A 22,543-nucleotide genomic window follows, 5' to 3' on the forward strand; every position below is an offset into this window, starting at 1 on the left:
CACAATGCAAATACATTTGCTCCTCGACTGGAAATGTTACAGCTTGTAAAATCGCTGCTGGTCCCACCCCAGAGCCCCTCAGCTGGCCAGGGAGGAGAGGGTCCTAGCATTGGGCTGAGCAAGGGGAAAGACAGAGGGGAAACGGGACAGAACCACTAGGGCGCGTCTGAGTCTAGCCTGCTTTGAAAAAACCCATGCCCTGTTCTGAGAACGAATGTCACTCCCAAGGCCTGTGGAAGCTGTTCTGGAGGGGTTAGGAGCCAAGGAGAAGGGGCTGGTTAACTGATTGGCAATGCTGTTCCACACCCCATCGCTGGCAAGGCAAAGCTTGTACACAGCTCTGTCCACAGACCTCAGGGAGCTTTATCCACAGGCTGATCATATGGACCGTCCTAGTCACAGATGGGGAAACCAAGGCATGGAGTGGGAACTGGATTGTCCAAGATCACCCAGCTGGCCAGGGGCTGAGCCTGGAACAGAGCCCTGGTTCCCAGTCCAGTGCTTTGTCCACTGGATCATGCCGTCTACCTGCAGGTGCATCCATTTCCACACAAAGGTGAAGTGCATGAGTTGGGGGTGATGGAAACCTGTCCTCTTCTCCCCCCCTCACCTTATTTTTACTCAGCTTATCCGAGCCCACATCCCGCACGGGTTCCTGCTCCTGGAAGCCCTCTTTCTCCTTCTCCAAGGCCACCCTGTTGTCCAGTTCCTTCTCCTGCTCCTCCTCGCCCTCCCCTTTCAGCCGCGCCACCTCCTTGCCAAGCTGCTCGTTCTCGTTCAGCACCTCCTGCCGCTCCCGCTTGAGGCTGGTCAGCTCCTTGGTCAGGGTCTCCAGCTTCTGCCGCAGCTGGCGCACCTCCTCTCGGGCCTTGTTGCGCTCCGCCCGGACCTTGCTCCACTTCTCCCGCCAGTTGGCGGTGCAGTCCGACCACCAGCGCATGGTCTTCTCCATCTGGGCCGCTCGGGCCCGGGCCTCCTCCAGCTCCCGCAGCCGGAGCTCCTCCCGGCTCTCCCAGTCCCCGTCCAGACACACGGCTCCCAGGGGAAGCTGGGACGGCCCCGGCGAGGGCGTGCCACTCTTCGGGGTGGGGGACATGGAGTCCGGCAGGCTCATCGTCTCGGGCTGAGGGCTGCCGAGGATGTTGAGGAGGCTGGTCCTGGAGAGCTGGGGCGAGTCTGCCAGGCGAGAGCTGGTGCTTTGACTCATGGCGGCCTAGAGGCAAATCTACTTCTCAGATTTTAGGTTACAGCAAGTTCTCTCTCATCTACCCCCACTGGGCAAGCGGTGGGGAATGCTGGACCCAGACATACAACAGGGAGCAGTTACAGCGTTAGATCAAGGGGAGCCCTATCTATCCCAGGTCAGAAACAGGCCAGGCATGATGGGCTGAGCAGCCAGACCCACTCCAAAAGGTGCCTCAGGCAAAGAAGGGCAGACATGATCCAGCCTCTGCTGCCTAGCCCCTGAGAGGCACAGCAGATGGCATCCCAGTGGAAGGGAAACGGCCTGCTACCTCCTCGCTGGGAGACAGGTGGTGGCGGAGGACCGTCATGCTCTTGCTTTTGTGCGTGGGAGACACTTTTCTTGCTGGGCTAGTTTTTCAGGCGACGAGATGATCCTGGAGCCCTGAAAGGAGGAGGAAAAAGATGAGATGTACGAACAGCTGCTTGTTCCTCAACCCAACCCAGGACTCTGCACTTCTCATCTCACACCTCAAGCTCCGGTAGCAACACCATAGTGCACAGCTTTGGACTGACTGAAGTGGGGCCTGTCAAGGGGAAGGGCAGGAGGCCACCGAGCACCAAACTGGGCATCATGGGAGAGAGGATAACTGGGAAGGGACATACTGGTGCTCTCCTGCTTCTGTAGTTGACACCTGGAAATGCTGCAGCTATTGACAGCAACTAGTCACTGGTTTGTTCACTAAGGCCCCAGGCCAAAAGTAACCAGTGATTTTGGTGGCCTCAGGTTTTTGGAGGCCCAACTTGAGACATCTTGAAGGGGGCTGATTTCCAGACAGCGGGTGCTCAGCGCTTTCTGAAATCATGCCCCTTTCAGGCATCTCAAACCGGGCATCCCTGATTGCTGGTCATGGTTGAAAATCTTGGTCACATTTTCAAGTGGTCACTAAATTTGGATACGCAAAACGAGATAGCTCGGGCGTCACTGCTAGGAAGTGCTGAGCAACCGCAACTCTGGTGGAAGCCAGTGGGAGTTGTGGGGACTCCGCTCCTCTGAAAACCAGCCCCCAGGTGTCTCCAGCTGGACTCCAAAGAGCAGCCCCCCAAATTGGGAGCCCCCTTGTGAGTGTGTTAATCTAAACTTTCCTGGGGTTCTAATATTATGGGATGGAATTTGGTTGCATCTCACTCTTTTCACCCCAAAGGTCTCTGGCAGCAATTTCCATAGGGATGATATCATGGTCTAGGTAAACTGTTGCCTCAGCACTGGGGCTGGACTAGCTGACCCCCGGAAGGCTCTTTGCCCGATGCTTCTATACAGGACAATGTGACAGTATTAACATTTGCTCTCTCAGGAATTTCCAGGGTACAAGCTAAAACATGCCAGCCCTGCCCACTCTGCCTGGAATCTAGAAATCCAACTACAACCTTTCTACCTCTTCCACTACCAAGGGAAAAGATTCTCCGGTCAGAACTGAGCCTGCAATTCTACTGATGTGCAAACCCACTCTCCCAGGCTAAGAAGAGTAAAAATGTGTTATGCCAATAGAGTAGACACAAAGAGCTGATCAGTCAGATTTCAATGCAGGAAGGGACCATTTTGATGATCTATCCTAGTCTGATCTCCTGCATTGCGCAGGCCAGAGAATTACTCCCAGGGATTCCGACAATGGAGGGAATTATTCTTCTCCAGCAACTTGTGGTTAAGCTAGAACATGTCTTGTTGAGAAGTACCCCATCTTGATTTAAAGACTCAAGTGATGGAGCATCTACCCCATCCCTTGGCGAGCTCTCCCAGCGGTTAATTACATTGCATCTTATTTCCAATTCAAATAATTGTCCCTGTTCCAGCCGCTGGATCTTGTTTTTCCTTTATCTGGTCCCTAATATCACAGATTGTTATAGACCACCATCAAGTCACATCTTGGCCTTCTTTTTGTTAAGCTGCTGCCTAAAGAGTTGTCTTTTCTGCACAGTCCCCTTTTCTGACCCTAGCTGGAATCTCAGTCTGCACCCATCTGCTGCAGCTTGGGGTTTCTTGGAAACGCCTTCACAGAGCATCCAGCGGCACATGTGCTCAAGTGCAGTCGTACTGCATTCCCCTGTGCAGCCAAGACTAGGGAGCTCAGGCCGGGAGCTGAATCAAGCTCCAGGGGGCGCAGAGAAAGTGGTGCTTGGGGGAAGGATTCTCAGCACACACACAGGAAGCAGCCCAGCAAGTGGGGCGAGCAAATGCAGAGGGATATAAATGGAGCAAGTGAGAGAAGCACACACATACGGGAGGAATTGGCAACGCCAAGGTGCCATTTGCGGCTAGCGAGCCTGCCAAGAGCCTGTCATTAGAGGCAGCCTCGCAGAATCTCTGCTGGCAGGGGTGAGACAGGGACAGAGAGCGGGCTCTGTAAGGCAAGGTGGGCTGCAGCTGGTTGGCTGGGATGTGTCTCTGGAGGGTTGGGTAGCCTAGCCCATCTGGAGGTGAAAGCCTCAGCTAACATTCTGGAAAGCTGATTGCTACAGGGGGCCAGGGCCATCCTTAGGCGGACGCAGCATGCATGGTGCATATGTGGCAGCACCAGCCCCCGCACGGGCTGCACCCACTGCAAGGGCCAGGGCTGTCCTTCGGGGGGTGCGGGGCCCCGGACAACTCCCTCCACCCCACCTCTTACCCTCCCCCCCACTCTGCCCCCATTCCACCTCCTCCCCCAGCAACCCCGCACTTACTGGCAGCAGCGGGAAGTGGAGCAGCCCAGCCCCAGCCAGCTCTACTCCGCCAGCTCCCAGCCGCGGCACTCCGCGTCCCGCTACCGAGTGAGCGCGAGGAGGTTGGGGAAAGGACGCGCCCCCTGCACTTGCCGGCATCGGAGCGATCCCAGCCCATTCCCCTTCCCTTGCCCTAGCCGTGTCACTGGGGTGGGGGGGGTTAGGGAAAGGTTCTCCTCCCCCCCCCCCACCCGCCCACACACACTCACCGGCAGCGGGAAGTGGAGCAACACAGCTGGGAGCTGGCGGAGTAGAGTGGGCTTGGGTCAGGCTGCTCCACTTCCTGCCGCTGCCAGTGAGTGGGGGGATCCCTTCCCCCAAGCGACACAGCCGGGGTGAGGGAAACGGAGCAGGCTGCATCCGGCCCCACTAATCTCCCAGGCCACTCTGGGTCTGTGCAGTCCCCAAAAGTGCCCCCTCCTCACAGCTCCTGCCTCCCAGATGAGGAGTGGAGGAAGGCGGGGAACTGCATAGGGCACCCAAATGGCTAGGGATGACCCTGCAGGGGGCTCTCGACACACACACCAAAAGCAAAGGGTCCTAAATGCGGCTGGGCTCCAGGACCAGTGCGTGCAAGCACGTGTGACGGGGAAAGGGGACAGGCTAAACACAGAGAATTGAGGGGCCTTTGGAAATGGGAGTCAGGGAAGGAGGCTGGATTCATGGCCAGTTTGGAAGCGTCACTCCAGCCAAATGCCAGGATCTGCCCTGCCCTGGAGTGGAAGGAAGTGGTTCAACTTGCACAAGTGAAGTGGGCAGGGGAAGGTGCTTTGATCATGAACTCTTGCCTTCCCTCCCTCTTCCCCCCTCCAAGCTGATCACAGCCATAGGCCAGCATTGCTCTGTTTCACTGCAACCAGGCCACTGATGAAAGCAACCTTTTTCCATGGGGGTAGGGTGACCAGATGTCCCGATTTTATAGGGACAGTCCTGGTATTTGGGGCTTTGTCTTATATAGGCACCTATTACCCCCCGTCCCTGCCTCAATTTTTTTACACTTGCTGTCTGATCACCATTGTAACATGCCCCAGAGAGGTAGTGCTGTCGCCTTAGGTACGGGAGCTTTAGCGCCAACTTTCCCATACCAGGATTGGGGCTTGCTCCCAGCACGGACGCTGCAATGCAGTAGTTGCGGGGTGGGCCTGCAGCTGTTCAACGAGATGTTATATCAAGGTTCCTGCTCCCCATCTCCGGTGGCTGACCAGGTCCAAGTTGAAAAGCTTATGGCTTCAAAGGGCCCAGAGGCCATAAAACATCCCATCCCAGCACTATTCAGTGCCGATGCAGGAATCGTGATCACACGTTTGTCCCACCACAGAGTTGTGCAGTGGTGTCTCCTTAGGGGTCGTCCTGCTGTGATGAGGAGTCAGGTGGCTTCTCCACAGGCAGACCCCAGTGTGCTGAGCAACGGCTCCCATGCAGTGCATCTTCACATGCCTGAGGGGCCATTTCTGCACTGCAAACCTAGCGGTAAGTGATGGGGATAGTGGTGGCGTTGTGAGCCTGCTACAAAGAGAAACAAGGATACAAATTCCCCACTACAACAGTCAACAGGCCTCACCCCTGCTTGGCCTGGTCATCCCCAGCCCTACCAGGACTGCTCCACCCATGTCACCCACTGAAGAGCTGGTGACAGCCTGGTGACCCAGCAGCCTGCTCCAGAGAACTGGGGTCTCTCCTCATGGCTCCACCACCAAGATTCCTCATGGGAGACACAGTCACTGCGCAAACCTGCCCTTCTTCACACTGCTCCTCACGCCTAGTTCTCCACCCTGTGCAACTCCTCAGCAAACCCCAAGCCATGTGGGATGGTCACCCGTCCCACTGAGCCCTTGACCAAGCCCTGAGGATGCCACCCAGCAGCCATATTTGCTGCCTTTTCTGTGTCCCCCCCCCACAAATGTGCCCGCCAAAAGCACAGGATGGGACCCCAAAGAAGTCACTAGTCAGTAATGCCTAGTGCTGCCCCCATCAGTGTCTTTAGGCCGGAGAGCTCCATCTCCATAGCACCCCAGCCCTGGCCCACCCTTTATAAGGAGCAGAGTCCTCAGAGCCCCCAGGGCCACATGCTCTCTGCCCTTCCCTTAACCACCACCACTGTCCCCTGAGTTCCCAGTTCAGCACAACCATCCCCCTGGCTGAGGAGAGCCAGGAGCAAGCATCTATGCCAGCCAGGGGATGGGGTGGGATCCAGGCTCCCCCACCCAGGCATTGAGAGAGACGTAGTATTTATGTAGCTCTCTCAAACCCCCAGGGAAGCCTCTCTTATTCTCCAGCTCCACCGTCCCCAGCCGCCAGTTACAAATGCCATCGAGGAAATCCAACAGCAACCTCACACCCCCTAGGGGCAGCTGAAGGGAGCAGAGGAAGCTCCTTGCCCTCCCTGGACAGCACTTTCTGACCCAGAGACCCCCCATGCCACCAGGACCGGGCTCTTCCAGACCGGAAGCAGGGGAGGAGGGCTTCGTAGAGAATCCCATCCTAGTGTCAGCACCCTCGCTGACCTCAGTGTGCTGGAGTAATGAACAGCCTCTCAAGGATGGAGACCTAAGCCTCAGAGCACTCTCCAGGTCAGAGCCAACACCTGGTGCCACCCAGAAGCCAAGAGGCAGAGCAGGTCACAGAGCACTGGTCTACGTGCTGGCGGCAGGACAGTGCTTACCACGTGGGCAGCGGCACTCTGCGCTAGCTTTAGCCACTCGCTGGCTTCAAGGCGCAGGCCCAGGCAGAGCACGTGACTGGAGCACAGCCTCCAGGTGCCAGACACAGAAGCAAGGAACGGTTCCAGCCTTCTAACCAGCTGGAGAATCGCCGTTTCTCTTGGCCACAGCTCCTGGCACATGATCTCTTTGATCCCTGAAGCCACTTCCACTGGCTCCTCACCCCCTGCTTCCCAAGGCTGAGAAAACCACAGCTGCTTCCTGTTGCCCTCAGGAATTCTGCTTTGCATTTACAGCCAGGCCCGGAGACCAACACGCTGGAGTTTGCTGCCAAGTCCCTGGCTCCTCATCCCCACCCCATAGCTCACTGCATAGGCTACTGCTGCAGCAACATGAGGACAGGCCGAGTCAGAGCTTCGCAGCCTGGCTCCGTCAGCCAGGGTCCCTCTGCTCACAGGCGGCTGGCTGTGCATATGCTCTCAGCTTGCCCTACAGCATTTTCTGGGCCAAATCCTGGTCCCAACAGAGTCGGTGGGAATCTTGCCGTTGACTGCGGTGGATGTCCATGGCATTTCCTCCACACGAGCTCGCTCCTGTTCTAGCCCCACCTCCACAACTTGTCTCCATGCCCTAGCAACACCTCACCTCCAAGACAGCCACCCCTTACTCCCTGTGATCTATCCAAACCACAGCTGACCAGATCCACTCTCCCCAGGTCAGCCCAGGGAATATCTGCACTGGCTTCCCTTCCTCACGCAGGACAAGCTCTGCGCCTTGGAAAGGCTTCAGGGCTCTGCTTTCAGGTCCCCCTTTGTAACCTCCCCCTCTCTAGGCCCCAGCCACGCCCCTCTCCTTGCTGCTCCCAGCGTCTCCTTCTCCCATGCTCAATTTCACGCCTCCACCGCAAGGTCAGATCCTCAGCCCGTCTACATTGGATTGGCCCCAGTGAAGTCTACAGAGGGAAGTGAGGTCAGTAGGTTCACACCAGCTGAGGGCCTGCATCGATGGTCTGGGCTGGATATCTATGCTCCCTTGCCTGCAGCACCCAGATGAGTAGCGACCATCGGCTTTCCTCAGCATCTTCTTTCCTTTACCTCCCTTTCTCCCCAGTTTGCTCTTCCCCCTCTATTCCTCTCTCTCTCTCTCTTCCCCTTCATCTGTTCTTCATACTGCCCCATCACCATGGCATCTGAGCCCCTTTCCACTTTCACCATCTCTTTGCTCACGCTTTGGCCATAAAGTTTTTACAGAGTTCAGCTGAACCAGGCTCCTCTATGTGGCTTTCACCCTGCCCCCTGCTCAGTCTCTCCCACTCCCTGTCTTCCACCGCTCCCAGGATGCCATGGGAGGGGCTGCTAGGGAAGGGTACGCTTGTTAAGTCTGGGGGCATAAATCACTGGAGGTAATACAGCCGGAGGGTGAACAGGCCTCATTCAGAGTGTGGAGATCGCAGCAGATGGCTGCCGAGACAATCACAGTAAAAACCGAAGCAATATATTCTCCCTAACAGGAACGTGCCCAAGGAACATCAAAGCCAGAGCAGAGAGCACCCAGGGTGCTCATGCGGGGAATGACAAGGGGAGTCAATCTGGGCTTACTAGCCTGCGGGTTCAGAGGCTCGGAGAGTGATTTCTGGCACGAGTGGATCTATGCTCAGATTCTGGGAGCATGGATCCAGACACTAGAGCCTGAGAGTGAGGCTCTTGCTGTGCTCGGGGGCTGAGTGCAAATCCTGACACTAGCAGCCCGGGGATGGAGACTCCTGCTCGCAGCGGCTGGATACTGGTGCTCCAGCGTGGGTCCCTCACCAGGCACTTACAAACCAGGCTCTCGCTGACCTGCCCCAAGCGGCTCTAGCTGGCGGTTATACAGCGATGGTCGGAGCAGTCAAAGGTTCATCTGTTTCCACCTCTCCCCTTGCTGCCTCCAGCAGGGCCTATGATCTCTGCCATCCCTAGACAGAGCAGGCAGCACTCCCCTGCCAGCCCAGAAGCCATGCACACCAAGCACCCACAATGTCTGGCTGTGCCCACACCGCAGAGCTGCTCCCAGGCCGGGGCCTGGTGAGCTGTTTGAGTGGTGAGACACCCACAGGACACCCCAAATCCTGGCTGCAGTGCCTCACCCAGGGAGAGGAACCCCCAAATTACCTGCAGGAGCTCTGCCCCAGCATGCCCCCTCTCCTCTTCTCACTCACTTCAAATGCTGCAGCTCCAGTAAGTTACTAATTCATTCATTAACTCCTCTGTCTCCCCAGCTCTCGAGAACAGCTGTCACAGCACTGTCTGCCTTTGTCCAAATAACAAACCCAGATAAACTCTCCCAACCTCTGACCCCCGCTTTTGCCACCCCATTAAACTCGGGCATCTGACCATTCCCACAGCAACCCTCCCCATACTGACTCTGCCCTCATGTCTGACTCATGCAATGAGCGTGCGGGTTCTCTGCTCAACTTCTCCCCAAAGGTCCTGTCCTGCTCAGCCTGGGAGAATGGGATCAAAGCCCAAAGGCAGGGCCACAAGGATAAGGCTTTTCTTTATTTATAACAGATACACTGCCCAGCTCTAGGCTTTTCATCCAAGGATCTCAAAGTGCTCTGCACATCCCCTGAAGGACAGCTGAAGTCACCAAGCCCCACGAGGTTTAGGGAGATTATCTGCCTAGTGCTTCTTGATTATCGGACCTCCAGATTGCCCCACCATCCTTGGTGTTGCCCAGGCAGCTCACACAAGCCGATGCTCCATCATTATCCCTGTTATACAGTTGGGGAAGCAGAGGGTGAGGATGATTGGCCCAGGATGACACAGCAGGTGAGTGGCAGAGCCAGGAGCTATGATCATACAGCACCTGTCACTGCAGCATTTGAGCGCATCTCACAGAATGTAGGCCAAGAGCCTCGCACCCCCCCAGACTAGGAAGAGAACCCAGGAGTTCAGTCTCCTGGGGCCTGCTTTGTGATTGATGATGGAGCAGGAAATAATGATCTTGGAAACATGTACAGCCCCATTCCCCCCCACCCCCAAGGAGCTCAAAGCCCAGTACAGACGATAATGAACCAAGTTTCCCCACCCTCTGCTGCACTGGGGATTATTATCCCCATCGTATTGGGGAGGAAAGAGAGGCACAGAAGGGGGAAAATGACAGCCGAGGGTGACGTGAAGATACCACGCAGCTTGTGCAGGGAGAGGATATGGGGCTTAAATCAAAACATCCCATTTCCTGCCCTGCGTCAGCATAAACATTCAGCTCGCTAACTGAATCCAACAAGTCAGCAGCACATGGGAGTTTGCACTGAGGGTAACGCCCTAGGAAGGGACAAGCATGTGTGGTAGATGAATGGTTAGGACTGTACTCAGAGAATGGAGGGCGCAGGAGGTAAACACGTGTGTCTGTGGCATATTCTCCTGATTGTACAGTGGGGGAAACAGCCACAAAAAGGCAAAAAACGGGCCCAGGGTGAGGCAGGGAGTTGGTGGCAGAGTCAGGAAAAGAACACAGGTCTCGTGAATCTTGGCCACAGCTGTATCCCCGCCAAGACAGTGCAGCCTGTCTCACGAAGGCATGCAAGTGAGCATGCTTTGCATGGCTGAGGAGAGAAGACGAATCCTCCAGGAGGAAGCCAGGCAGGAGAGGGAGCTGGTGAAGCTCTGCGGTGAAGCTGAGATTGGGAGACAGCAGAGCTTTAGGGACAATGGGGAAGATTTCCAAAGGTAGTTCGGCACCTTGCTCCTATTGAAAGTCAGTGGGCATTAGGCACCTACCTTCCATTGGGGCTGCTGAATCTCTCCCCAACACAATTTTCTTGATTCTAACAGAGCTCCTTGTTCAGTGCCAGAAGAAAGCGACTCTCCGGGAAATCTGCCAGTGCCATACGGTAGGCAGTGAACCACTTTTTGGCTCAGTGGACAAGGAAAAGAGACGGGCATGTTGGAACAAGCTGTAGCTACTACAGAGGGGCTACGGCAAAGGTTAGTGGGACCATCAGAGGAGCTGCGATTTCCACCACAGAGAGCAAGCCAGATGTTTTAACACCTGCAAGCTTCACTTCACAGCTGGAAATTAACACTTCTTGTATAGTCAGGACCTATTTAGATTGGAAGCTGTTTGGGGCAGGGACTCTTCATTGTGTAGTCAGAAAAGGGCCTAGTACAATGTGGTCGGGATCTCTGCTTGAAGCCTATAGGCATGACCATAATAAATAGCAATAATTCACAATGTCCCCTGGCAAGACACACTGCTGTTGCCAACTCTCAGGGAGCTAATTTTTAAAGGCCCAGCTCCTGGAGTCAGTGGGAATCTCAGCTTTCTATTTATAAAAGACAGAGGTTCAGTGCTCATGGCTGCAGAAATGACACAAAGGGATGAGATGGAAAGCCCCGGAATGGGGCAGCTTCTCTGTTGGGCTGCAGTGCCAGCATACAAGCCCAGGGAGAGAAGGGAGGGAGAAAGGCAGAAGGTGTGTGGGGGGGGGGGAGGAAGACAAGGACACATGTGTGTATAAGGGGATGAGTGCAGAGGAGGGGGAAGGAAGCCCATTGGAAGCCTCTCTTGGAATGGTTCTGCTGTGGATCAAAGCCCAAAACCACAACATAGTTTCCTCCTTGATACTCGACTTGGGGCAGAGGGCGCTCTTCCAGCGTTTCCACTAGAGCCGTTAATCCCATCGCTAAAGCCGGTGTGGGGCTGGGGGAGGAGGGCAGGCAGTCAGGCTGGCTCTGGCTCTTGGCTCCATCCCTGCACGGAGGGGGAAGTGAGCTACCCGCAACTCACACTAATTAGTTGCAGATCTGCCCATTTCCAAGGAGTTTTGCCCACATGAAAGGACAGTGCCACGAGCAGCCAGACAGCACGCAGACATGGGGGAGGGGGGCGCCTGGCCTGGGATGGAAAGGGGGTTGTGCCAATTTTCCACATTGCTTCAGCCAACTGCCACAACACAAGCGCCCCCCCCCTCGCCCCACTCCCTCCCAGAGAGAAGGGAAGAGAAGAGAACAGAGGCCTGGTGTTGCTCTTGCCTTCCTGCCTGCTATACAACCCTTGACACTCTTTCCCCAGCACAGCTCATCTCCCCAGCACAACACGTGCTCCCCGTCACTCCCGAAGCCTGATCGCCAGAGACAGCTTCCAGGCTACAGAGCAGGATGCTTGTCCCATTCTGTGCACTTAGAACATAGAGCAAAGTGCTCAGCTGGCACGGAGCAGTGTAGCTCCACAGACTCAAAAAGCTGTACGCTAGCTGAGAATCTGGCTCCCTGGTGGATTGGGGCGGGGAAACAGAGGAAACTCAAGGTGCAATGGACATGAAGAATGAATTCTTTGGTCCCATTTGTCTTCCTGAAGCGTGGCCTCCTGTAGCCCACCAGCATCCCCCATGCAGAAGAGAAGTGATGGCTTCTCATAGCCTGCTCCCTTTCCTCCCACTAAAGAGACATACAAAAGTGGAGGAGGATCAGGCCAGGGGATGCTGCCTCTTTCCCCTGTGAATGCAAACTGCAGGAAGAGGGAGATCTCATTCCTTTTCCTCTTCCCCTGTAGGCGTGACAGAGCCCTATTCTGAATGGAGCAGATGCAGAACAGAGACTGAGCTGGCATGCAGTGCTTCGCTCCCACCAGCACGGCCCTGCTGGCCCCACCACTTTTGCAGAACTGGTGTGTTGGTTCTTTAAAAAGCACAATCACATTCCTAGCTTTTATGGACACAAAGGAAACCTTCCAACTCTGGCCTGACCAAGCACCGTTTGCCTGAGTCTGCAGACAGGCAGCATGAAACAGCTCTGAGCTGGGATTGGCCCATTGAGGTATATCCCCGAAACCTACTCGGCACAACCTAACCATCAGTACTCTAAACCAGTGCTCCTCAAAGTGGTGGTCCGCGGACCGGTGCTGGTCCGTGGCGAGTTTCCTCATAAAAGCATTGAATAGGATAATATGGCACCGGTCCCTGGCACATTGGGAAAAAATTGCCGGTCCCCCACATCAGATAGCTTGAGAAGCACTGCTCTGAACGATCTCCCTGCCAATGCAGCAGAAATATCCAGCTACTCAGGCATCACGGGCAGAGCTTGCAATTGCGGGTAGAGTGCCCGACTCAAGAGCACAAGGGCAAAGGAAAGAAAGCACTTTAAACACCATATTTTTGTCCTCATTTTGAGGGACTACTTTTGCAGCATAGGTGGAAGAATACCAAAATAAAAATACAATGTGCATGGGCTCTGCCTCTGCCACCCCAGAGCCAGAAGATAGGTCACCTGCCACACGCAGTGATCCCTGCGAGAACTCCGATAGCGCCGACCCCTTCGATGCCTCCACCCCCGCGGTCTTTGCCCATTCTGCACAATCTGCCCTGCTACGCCAAGACCTTGCTTCAGAGCCGGACGGTAACATGGCCAGGGTCCTGCCTGCTGCCCCAGGAGCCAAACGGATTTCTCAGTCCAAGAACCTGTGACCACAGCCCTGTGGCTCTGCCAAGCTGGTAAACCACTCCAGGAAACCCCAATGGGAGGGTGCTGGAGAGTCCTAATTGGATAAGTACAGAGTCCAGAGGACAGTCAGCCCACAGCTGTCACTGTCCCTAATCACTTAAAGCTGCTTAACTGCACTGGGCAGCCCAGAAGCAGATGGACCCGGCAGCCAGCTACAGGTCTCAGTCCTCCATATGAATGCCAGATGCAGGGATGGGGCACTGAGATCTAGCTACGCTCAACCCCCAATATACACCAGCCTGCACCTGCTAGAGGGCCCTGCTCCACCCTGCAGAAGGAGGCCAGGCCTGCCGACGGGCCAGGCAAAGGGGGCAATTGCTCAGGGGCCTGGGCGATTTAAAAGGGTCTGCAGCAGCCAGGAGCCCTGGGCCCTTTTAAATCACTCTGGTAGCTACAGGGCTCCTAGGTGTGCGTGTCTGCTTTGGGCCCAATACTTTGGGCAGGGGGGCCCATGGGCCAGTGGGATTGGTTTCGGAAGTGACAGGTCAGTCCTGGAAATGACTGATTCATCACTTCCGCCCCAGGCCCCGCAACCCCCTAGGGACAGCTCTGGCTCTGGGGCCCAGAATTGCTGTCGGCAGGCCCGAAGGACACAGAGATTAAGGCCAGAAGGTATTATTATATCACCTAGTCTGACCTCCTGCACATCACAGGCCACTAAGTTTCACCCAGATACCCCCACACGGAGCCCAAGGACTTTGGTTAGACTAAAGCATTTCAGTCCTCAGGAGACAAAACTGCTGTGGGCCACAAGCAGACAGCAGGTGAGACCAAGGTGCCAGCAAAGCCCGAGGCCCCTGCATCAGCAGAGGATTAAGTCAGCTATGCCCAGATGATCCCAGCAGGAGAATCGTGTCCCATGCTGCAGAGGAAGGTGACCCCATCCCATGTGATCCCTGCCAATCTGAGCTGGGGAAAAATACCTTCCAGACCCCCCCTCTGGTGGCTGGTTTACCCTGAGCAAGACACACTAGCCAGGTGTGTGAGAAAGGATACTCTGAGCCCCCTCAGAACACTGGTCCACCCTGCCCAGTGGCCCCTCTCCAACACGGGCTCTGCCAGACAGCCCTTGGAGGGGAGAATTCCCATCTGGCTGCATAGCTGGGGCCAGTCTGCAGAGACCCTTGCTCACATTGGCAAGCACTTACTCATGCAAGGGGTCCCACTGGTTTCAATGGGGCAACCTGTGGAGTAAGGGGCTATTCAGTATGTCTAGCCCCGGTGATCAGTTTAGCCATGTGCAGGTGAGCAAGAATAATCCGCATCCAGCTCCATTTACAACCTCAGATTCTTTCAGTCTCCCAAGTCATTAACCCTTTGTTTCATGAATCCTAGTGTCTGCAGGGGCAGAGAAGGAAGAACAGCAGGATCCTGGTCAGGTTACTAAAGGAAGTATGCACACACTGTTGGGACAACACCCCCCCTCCCCCCGGGAGAGAAATCAGGATTGATACAGGATCCCCAGGCATATGGCACATGAGGTATCAATGGAGAATCCTCACTGAGGAGATGAGAGACTGCTCCCAGATACCTCAGCCACTGTTCTGTGTGAATGAAGGGCTGGTAATGTAGGACTGGGGGTACCAAGTCAGACCACTGGTCCATACAGTCTGGTACCCTGCCTCCAGTAGGGGCTGGGATGAGGGCTAGAGTTAAGAGAAAGTTGAGAAAACGTCCTACATCGGGGTAGGCAACCTATGGTACGCGTGCTGAATGTGGCATGTGAGCTGATTTTCAGTGGCACTCACACTGCCTAGGTCCTGGCCACCGGTCCGGGGGGCTCTGCATTTTAAATTATAAATGAAGCTTCTTAAACATTTTAAAAACCTTGTTTACTTTACATACAATAGTTTAGTTCTATATTATAGTCTTCTAGAAAGTTTAAAAACATTAAAATGTATTATGGCAAGCAAAACCTTAAATTAGTGTGACTAAATGAAGACTTGGCACAGCACTTCTGAAAGGTTGCCGACCCCTCTCCTACATCATAACGCACTCAACCAGTTGTGCAACACTGAACCCAGGAGGAAATTTTCCTTCAGAACTCTCCAGCCCAGGGCATTAGTTTACTCCCTGCAGCATGAAATTAAAGGATTTGGTATAGTGGACTGGTGCACTAGCCTGCCACCTCTGGACAGCCACCTGGAGATCCTACACTGGATCTTGGTTCTAATCCAAACATCCCTAAATGCCATGGAAGCTCAGGGCCATCTATAAGAGATGCAAGTGGAATGAGTTTGTTAGGACTCAGCCCAGCCCCCATCCATTCACATCACAAACTCGCCTTCCCTCAGAGCAGGGTTGGCCATGGGATGCTGATAGCTTTGAGTGGTTGTAGCATGGAACCATGAGATAATGCCATGTACCTGAGAACTCTAAATCCAGCTCTGGCATTACTCCTTATGTTACCTTTGGCACTACCTCCAGGCACCTCAGTTTGCCCATCTGTAAAATGGGGTGATAATACTTCCCAGATCTACCGTGGCAATTAACTGGTTACTGTCTGCGTAGTGCTTTGAAGAGGTAGGTTCTCTATAAGGACAAAATACAACCCTATGTGAGGCCAGTCCCAGATTGGAACAGGAGGAGGTGGTGTGGGTCAGAGCTGAGGTTAATTGGCAGAACTGTGATTGGCCTGGCAAATGATGCTTTGGGTAAGGACAAGTGCAATGACAGAGCTGCCATAGCAGGGGTGACGCAGGCCAGAGATGAGGTGCAGCAGAAGAGCTGTGTGGGGCTCTAGGACTGGAATAGTGGGAGGAGAGAAGGGCTGCAAGTCACAGTTCGGGTGCATTGGCAGAGTGGTGTGGGAATCAAAAAGACTGGTAATGCAGATTAGAGCTGACGTGCTGTGTTTGGGTGCACTGGCAGAGCTGGGTGAGGATCAAGACCTCGAATAGCCGGGTTGACTGTGCGTTGTGTGAAGAAATACTTCCTTGTGTTTGTTTTAAGCCTGCTACCTATCAATTTCAATTAGTGACCCCTAGTTCTTGTGTTACGAGGTGTAAAACACTTTCTTATTCCCTTTCTCCACACCGGTCATGATTTTATAGACCTCTATCCATATCCCTCCCCCAGTCACCTCTTTTCCAAGCTGAAGAGTCCCAATCTAATTAGTCCCTCCTCATATGGCAGCCGTTTCATACCCCTCATCATTTTTGTTGCCCTTTTCTGAACCTTTTCCAATATATCTTTGAAATGGGGTAACCACATCTGCACACAGCATTCAAGATGTGGGCGTATCATGAGTTATAGAGAGGCAAAATGATTTGTCTTATTATCTATCCCTTTCTTAATGATTCCCAACATTCTGTTTGCTTTTTTGGCTGCCGCAGCACATTGAGTGGATGTTTCCAGAGAACTATCCACAATGACTAAGATAGGGCTGGCGGGGAGGGGGGTGGGGAAGGAGGAGGAAGTGGGGCAATTTGCCCCAGGCCCCACAGGGGCCCCCCACAAGAATATAGTATTCTGTAATATTGCAACTTTTTATGGAAGGGGCCCCCAAAATTGCTTTGCCCCAGGCCCCCCCGACTCCTCTAGGCAGCCCTGCTCAGAGATCTCTTTCCTGATTTCTATGTATATTCCAAGCCTAGTAATGCAGAGCATGCTGCAGGTCAGAGCTGAGGTGCATTGGCAGAGCAGTATGGGGATCAAGGCCTCAAACAGCCAGGGGTGCTGTGGGTCTGGATTCAGGTTCATTGGCAAAAGTGGCTAGGATTCAAAGCCTAGTAACGTAGAGTGCTGCAGTCAGACCTGAGGCATGCTGGCGGCAGTGGAAGAGGAAGCTTGCAGTCAGCCCTCCTACACTATGTCTTGTTCTGGCCAGCCTTATGCCCAAGCACCACATCCTACTAGACAAACTGGGGCTGGAAATACAAACTCAGTCAGGAGCTTTTTCCATTACCTGCAGCCAATCAATAAATACCAACCACTGTAGCTTCCAAACAGGAGAGAGCTGGCAGAGCCACCAGGCTCTCAAGTTTAATGCCATTCCTTCCACTTAAGAGCAGATGTGTCTCAGGCCAGCTCCCAGGTCCCCAGACAGTGCAGTTCACAGGCTGACTCAGCACGTTTCTGCACATGGGGATTTGCATGGAGTGCAGAGCATGAGGCATGGCTGGCAACCCCAAGACTAGCTTGGAGGTGTTCTGAGCAACATCCCTGGCTCCCAAACACCGCTGCCTACTGTACAGCTTGCTGCCAAATGGAGCCCATTCTTGGCTCTGACTTCCTGCTTCTGTGCCCACTCAGGATGCCATAAACATGGCATGGTTCCAGATGTTTCCCTCTCCTTTCCTAATTAAATAAGGAGCTTATGGAAGGTTTTTCCACACTGTACTAGATGTTGCTAGCAGGAGCATTTATCATTCAGATTGCAGTAAAATGCACAATTTGCTGGGTGCTTTCCAAGACAAGAGGAAGATGCGGCATGAGACCCAAAGAAGGAATTATCAAGGGGCTGATTTTCAGTGGTAAGATCCAAATTTTCCAGGGGTGCTGTGTTGGTTTGAGCACGTCTCTAAAAATAGAGGAGATGAATTTAACATGGTGATAGAAATATGCAGACAAAGTGTAGCAGAGATAGGACAGACATAGGGCAAAATCCTCAGCTCCACTCCGAACTCTGTATACCACATGTAAGGGCACGGTATGCACCGGGGAGGATTCTCCCACAGTGGAAGATACCTGTCAAACCATCTTCCAAGGACCCCCTGCAAGCTCCTTGCTATTCCTGGAGGAATTCTGCAGCAAAAAATTGAAAACTCTGCACATATTTTAAAATTCTGCAAACTTCTGTATTTTTGGTCAAAATAATGCAATATCAAATTGGTTTCAATATTGTGGTCATTTATTAAAGCTACAATACAATGGATGGAGAATGGGAGTGAGAGGCCTTGGAGAAGTCACCAAACCCCCTCTCTCTAATAGTAATGAAGCTAGTAATGACGCTTTCCTTCTAGCTATTTATTAGTCAAATACATGCAGCCATATGCTCAGTGTTGCATCACAAGCAACTGAGGGGCAAGTGAAGGCTGGGGACTCAAACTTACGATTTATACTGGCTACTGAGCTTCTCCAAAAAGGTCAGTTGCAAATAGTTCATGGAGAAATTATTGATGGGAAATTCAGCCCAAAAATGTAGACCAGTTGTATCAGTAGAGCACCATAAGCTTTATAAGGCCATACTGTCCTTTACAAGAAGGCTCCTTTATACCACTCTGGCAATGGAAAAGCCTTAAAATGTTTACCTGTTTTATACTCCTAGGGGAATTCACTAAGAATGGGAACAGGCAGAATGTGGCAGTGCCTGCTTAGTGAACAGAGCCTGCCCCACACCTGCCTCCTTAGAAACACCCCAAAGCCCTTTCCCTCTACACCAAGTGTGCTGCAATAGCAAATGAGAGGGACAGAGTGTCTCTCCTTTCACGTGCATAACTGCCACCCTCCGCCCCATGACTTATGTCTATCAGCTGCTTTGGGTGCCCAAACCAGCCTGCCTGCATTGCCGGGGAGGGGGTGCATGATCGCTCTTGCAGCTTCCCCATCAGAAGTCATTTTTCTGCAGGGAAGCAAAGAAATCTGCAGGGGCCTTGAATTCTGCACAAGTGCAGTGATGCAGAATTCCCCCAGGAGTACTTTGGGAAGGACATGCTAGGGCATGCGGAAGAGATTCCAGGGGATGTTCACCCAGGGTCCTTTTCAACCCCTGAAGTATCCCAGAATCAGGATGGCGCAAAGGTGGGTTAATGTCTTAGCCCCCTCTCCCACTGGGCTCTCAGTTCTTTGCTGTGCCTCTTGGAGGGGCAGTAGAGAATCTCACTCTGAGAAATTCTTTACCCGTTCCCTTGCTCAACTTCCTATTTAATCCCAGTATGTCCAGTACATACAAAACCCAATATGAACAGAATATTAATGTTGCCAAGTCAAGCTCTCAAAAGTTAGGAAATGCACACAAGGCTCTGGGCAGCCTTAATTCTGGCATGCATTATACTACAGCTTTGAATTACAGGATCCCATGCTATTTTTCCCACAGGACCGCTGCCTCATTTAGTGCACAGGCTGGATGATGCTCACTGTGGGGGCAGCTATTCACTCTCTCTTTTTTTTTATCATCCTTCAAAGAGTGGCCGCAGGACTCATTTAGTGCATACCATCCATACCCTGCACTAAAAACAGAATGATTAATTTCTTAATTAGCTTAAAGTTGCAACCTTAACATTCTGTTAACGTAGTTTTGTGCAAGTAATTTCCTAGGTTTGCTTTTTTTCAGAACTGAAACAAAACAAATTCCCTCACATGGAACTATCAGCAGGAGTCACACTGTCAAACAGATAAGAAAAGTTAATAGCACAGAAGTACTTTATATCTCTTTGACTGTAAAGGGTTGACAAGTTCAGTAAGCCTGGCTGTCACCTGACCAGAGGACCAATCAGGGGGCAGGATACTTTCAAATCTTGAGGGAGGGAAGTTTGTGTGTGCTGTTAGAATTTGGTTGATGTTCACTCTGGGGGCTCAGAGGGACCAGACATGCAACCAGGTTTCTCTCCAATCTCCCTGATACAGTGTCTTATAGATCCAGAATAGTGAGTACGAGGTAGATAAAGCGAGTTAGGCTTATGTTTGTTTTCTTTATTTGCCAATGTGTATTTGGCTGAAAGGAGTTCAAATTGGTATTTTGCTGAAAAGATTTTAATTTGTACCTGTATACTTAGGCTGGGAGAGTATTCCCAGTGTCTATAGCTGAAAAACCCTGTACCTATTCCATCTTAAATTTAGAAGATCATTTTTACTGTTTTTCTCTCTTTAATTAAAAGTTTCTTGTTTAAGAACCTGATTGTTTTTTTATTCTGGTGAGACCCCAGGGGACTGGGTCTGGATTCACCAGGGAATTGGTGGGGAGAAAGGAGGGAAGGGGGAGAGAGGCTGATTTCTCTCTGTGCCAGGATTACTTTCTCTCAGGAAGAGTCTAGGAGGGGGAAGAGAAGGAGGAAGGTGAATTGTCCTCTGTTTTGAGATTCAAGGAGTTTGAATCACAGTGATCTTCCAGGGTAACCCAGGGAGGGGAAGCCTGGGAGAGGCAACGGTGGGGGAAAGGGTTTACTTTCCTTGTGTTGAGATCCAGAGGGTCTGGGTCTTGGGGGTCCCCGGGCAAGGTTTTGGAGGGGGGACCAGAGTGTACCAGGCACTGGAATTCCTGGTTGGTGGCAGCGCTACAGGTTCTAAGCTGGTAATTGAGCTTAGAGGAATTCATGCTGGTACCCCATCTTTTGGATGCTAAGGTTCAGAGTGGGGAATTGTACCATGACACACACCTTGAGCGCCACAGCACAGCCTGCGACCACTTGAACCTATGCTGTAGTAGTATAGTAGACTGTTATTCTGTCATGGGGAAAGAGAAAAATTATAGCTTTTGCCACTGGGTGTCACAGCTATTTGCTGACAGAAATGGAATGGGAAGCCTCAGAATCCAGGGTTCAATTCCCAATTCTGGAGGGAAATGTTCTCTGGTGGTTATAGATCCTTCTTTCCTAGTCCCACATTCCTGCACCATCCCATAGCATATGCCCTGCCCACCCATCTCTGCTCCCTTACTCTAGCCACCCCCCCTCCCCAACCTCTCTGCTTGCTCCCTCCCTCAGCATGTCTCCCCCCTCCCCCCACCCTCAGTCACTCCATTTTCTCTTTGTGCCTCTGCATCCCAGCCAGGCAGCTTCTTTCTCATCCCCACTGCCTGGGAGTAGCAATGGGAGCTTTGAGAGAACACACGAGTATGGTGCCATGGTTGCCACTGGCTGCTTACCCCTAGTGGCCCTAGGCTTCAGCCTGCTCAGCACAGATGGAATTCTTGAGAATTTAGCTGCCAAACTACCAAGTCTCCATTGGATGAACTGCGATTTTTCAGAGGCTTATAACTTGGCCAAATTTGGGCCAGTTTTCACAGGGAAAGCAGAAGGCACATCCCTGGCATGAGGGTGACCTCACCCTGCTAAATTTCAAGTTCTTGCCACAAAACATAGGGGAGGTGGAGGGAGGTAGGGCTTCTCAATGAAAGAGTAGCAATAATTGTTTAACTATTAGCTAATAGTGTATTTTTTCCCCTCTAACTTCACTCTCAGAAACAGCTGAAACTTTCCAAAAAAGTTTCAGTCCCAAGCAGGCACCTGGTATGGAAAATTTCAGCCTGAATGGTTAGAGTTGAGGAACATTTTGTGCAACTGAGAACAGGGTCTTATGTGTGTCAGGCAACCTTAAGGCAGTGCTACCTGTTCCTCCTACAGTTTACTTTTTTCATCTATCATAATAATGCCTAGCTCTTATACCAGTATTTTCCATCCCTAGATCTCAAAGTGCTTTACCAAGGTCAGTATCATTATCCTCATTTTACCAGGAGGGGAAATGGAGGCACCTCCCCACAGTCTAGACAGTGACTCTGGACAGACAGAGGTGGGTATTCCCCAACATTAAAGTACAAATTACAACTATAAACACAATCACGCATTCTCTTCTCTTTCTTCAGGAGTTAAACCCCTGAATATAGATCATTTAAGCTGAACTTTAACTTTCTTCAACAGTGACCAACATTGTTTGTTTTGATGAGGAGGGGAGGGGAAAACTGCTGGTTTGTGTTCTTCAAAAATTTTTCCGGGTTAAGGCCAGAAGAGTCCACCTAGGGTGCCAACTTTCTAATTGCACAAAACAGAACACCTCCAGCCCAACCCTGAAGCCCCACCCCTTCTCTGAAGTCCCACACCCCCCATTGCTCACTCTTTCCCACCTCACTCAGTTTCACCAGGCTGGAGCAGGGAGCTGGAGCACAGGTGAGGGCTCCGGGGTGGGGGCAGGGGGTTGGGGTGCAGGGTCCCAGCAGCACCTACTGCAGCTCCCATTGGTCAGATCCCAGCCAGTGGGAGCTGCGGAGCCAGCCTCAGGGGCAATGCACAGAGCCTCCCTAGTTGCCCATGCATCTAGGGGCCACCAGTACCTGTTGGCCACTTCTGGGAGCCACACAAAGCTAGGGCAGGCAGGGAGCCTACCTTAGCCCTGGGCCCCTGCTGCGGCACCGACCGGACTTTTAACAGCCCAGTCAGCGGTGCCAACCAGAGCCACCAGGCTCCCTTTTTGACTGGGTGTTCTGGTGGAAAAACCAGCTGCCAGGCAATCAGATCCATCAGCTCTTCTAGTCTGGTCTCTGGTATAGGACAAGCCACTGTTACCAGATGGCAAATGTGAAAGGTCAGGACAGAGGGCGGAGGGGTAATCGTGCCTAGATAAGAAAAAGCTTCAAATAATGGGACTGTCCTGACTGGTCACCCTACAAGCCACCAGAGCCACCCAAAACCCAAGTGCTAAACCCAACAACCAAAATGAGCCCCCATTAGCCACACAGAGAGCTGGTTAATACTTAGCAAAGGAGCTCCGCAGCAGCTGGGGGGGACACGTGCTCTCCCCCCGAAA

General features: G+C 52.7%; 1 protein-coding gene across 4 annotated transcripts in view; it reads right to left on the minus strand.

Moving 5' to 3' along the window:
• CCDC102A (coiled-coil domain containing 102A) overlaps positions 1–22,543 on the minus strand; it is a 64,073-nt gene that overhangs the window by 40,615 nt on the left and 915 nt on the right. For 2 of the 4 annotated variants that reach the window (XM_050923305.1, XM_050923302.1), the window contains exon 2: positions 611–1,627. In XM_050923305.1, the coding sequence (XP_050779262.1) occupies positions 611–1,207 (597 nt within the window). In that variant the 5' untranslated portion in view covers positions 1,208–1,627. Of the gene's footprint in view, positions 1–610; positions 1,628–3,903; positions 3,924–22,543 lie in introns of those variants that run through there. The other 2 variants (XM_050923303.1, XM_050923306.1) reach the window with 2 other exon arrangements.

This window comes from Gopherus flavomarginatus, chromosome 14, assembly GCF_025201925.1.
Source record: "Gopherus flavomarginatus isolate rGopFla2 chromosome 14, rGopFla2.mat.asm, whole genome shotgun sequence".
NCBI lineage: Eukaryota > Metazoa > Chordata > Testudines > Testudinidae > Gopherus > Gopherus flavomarginatus.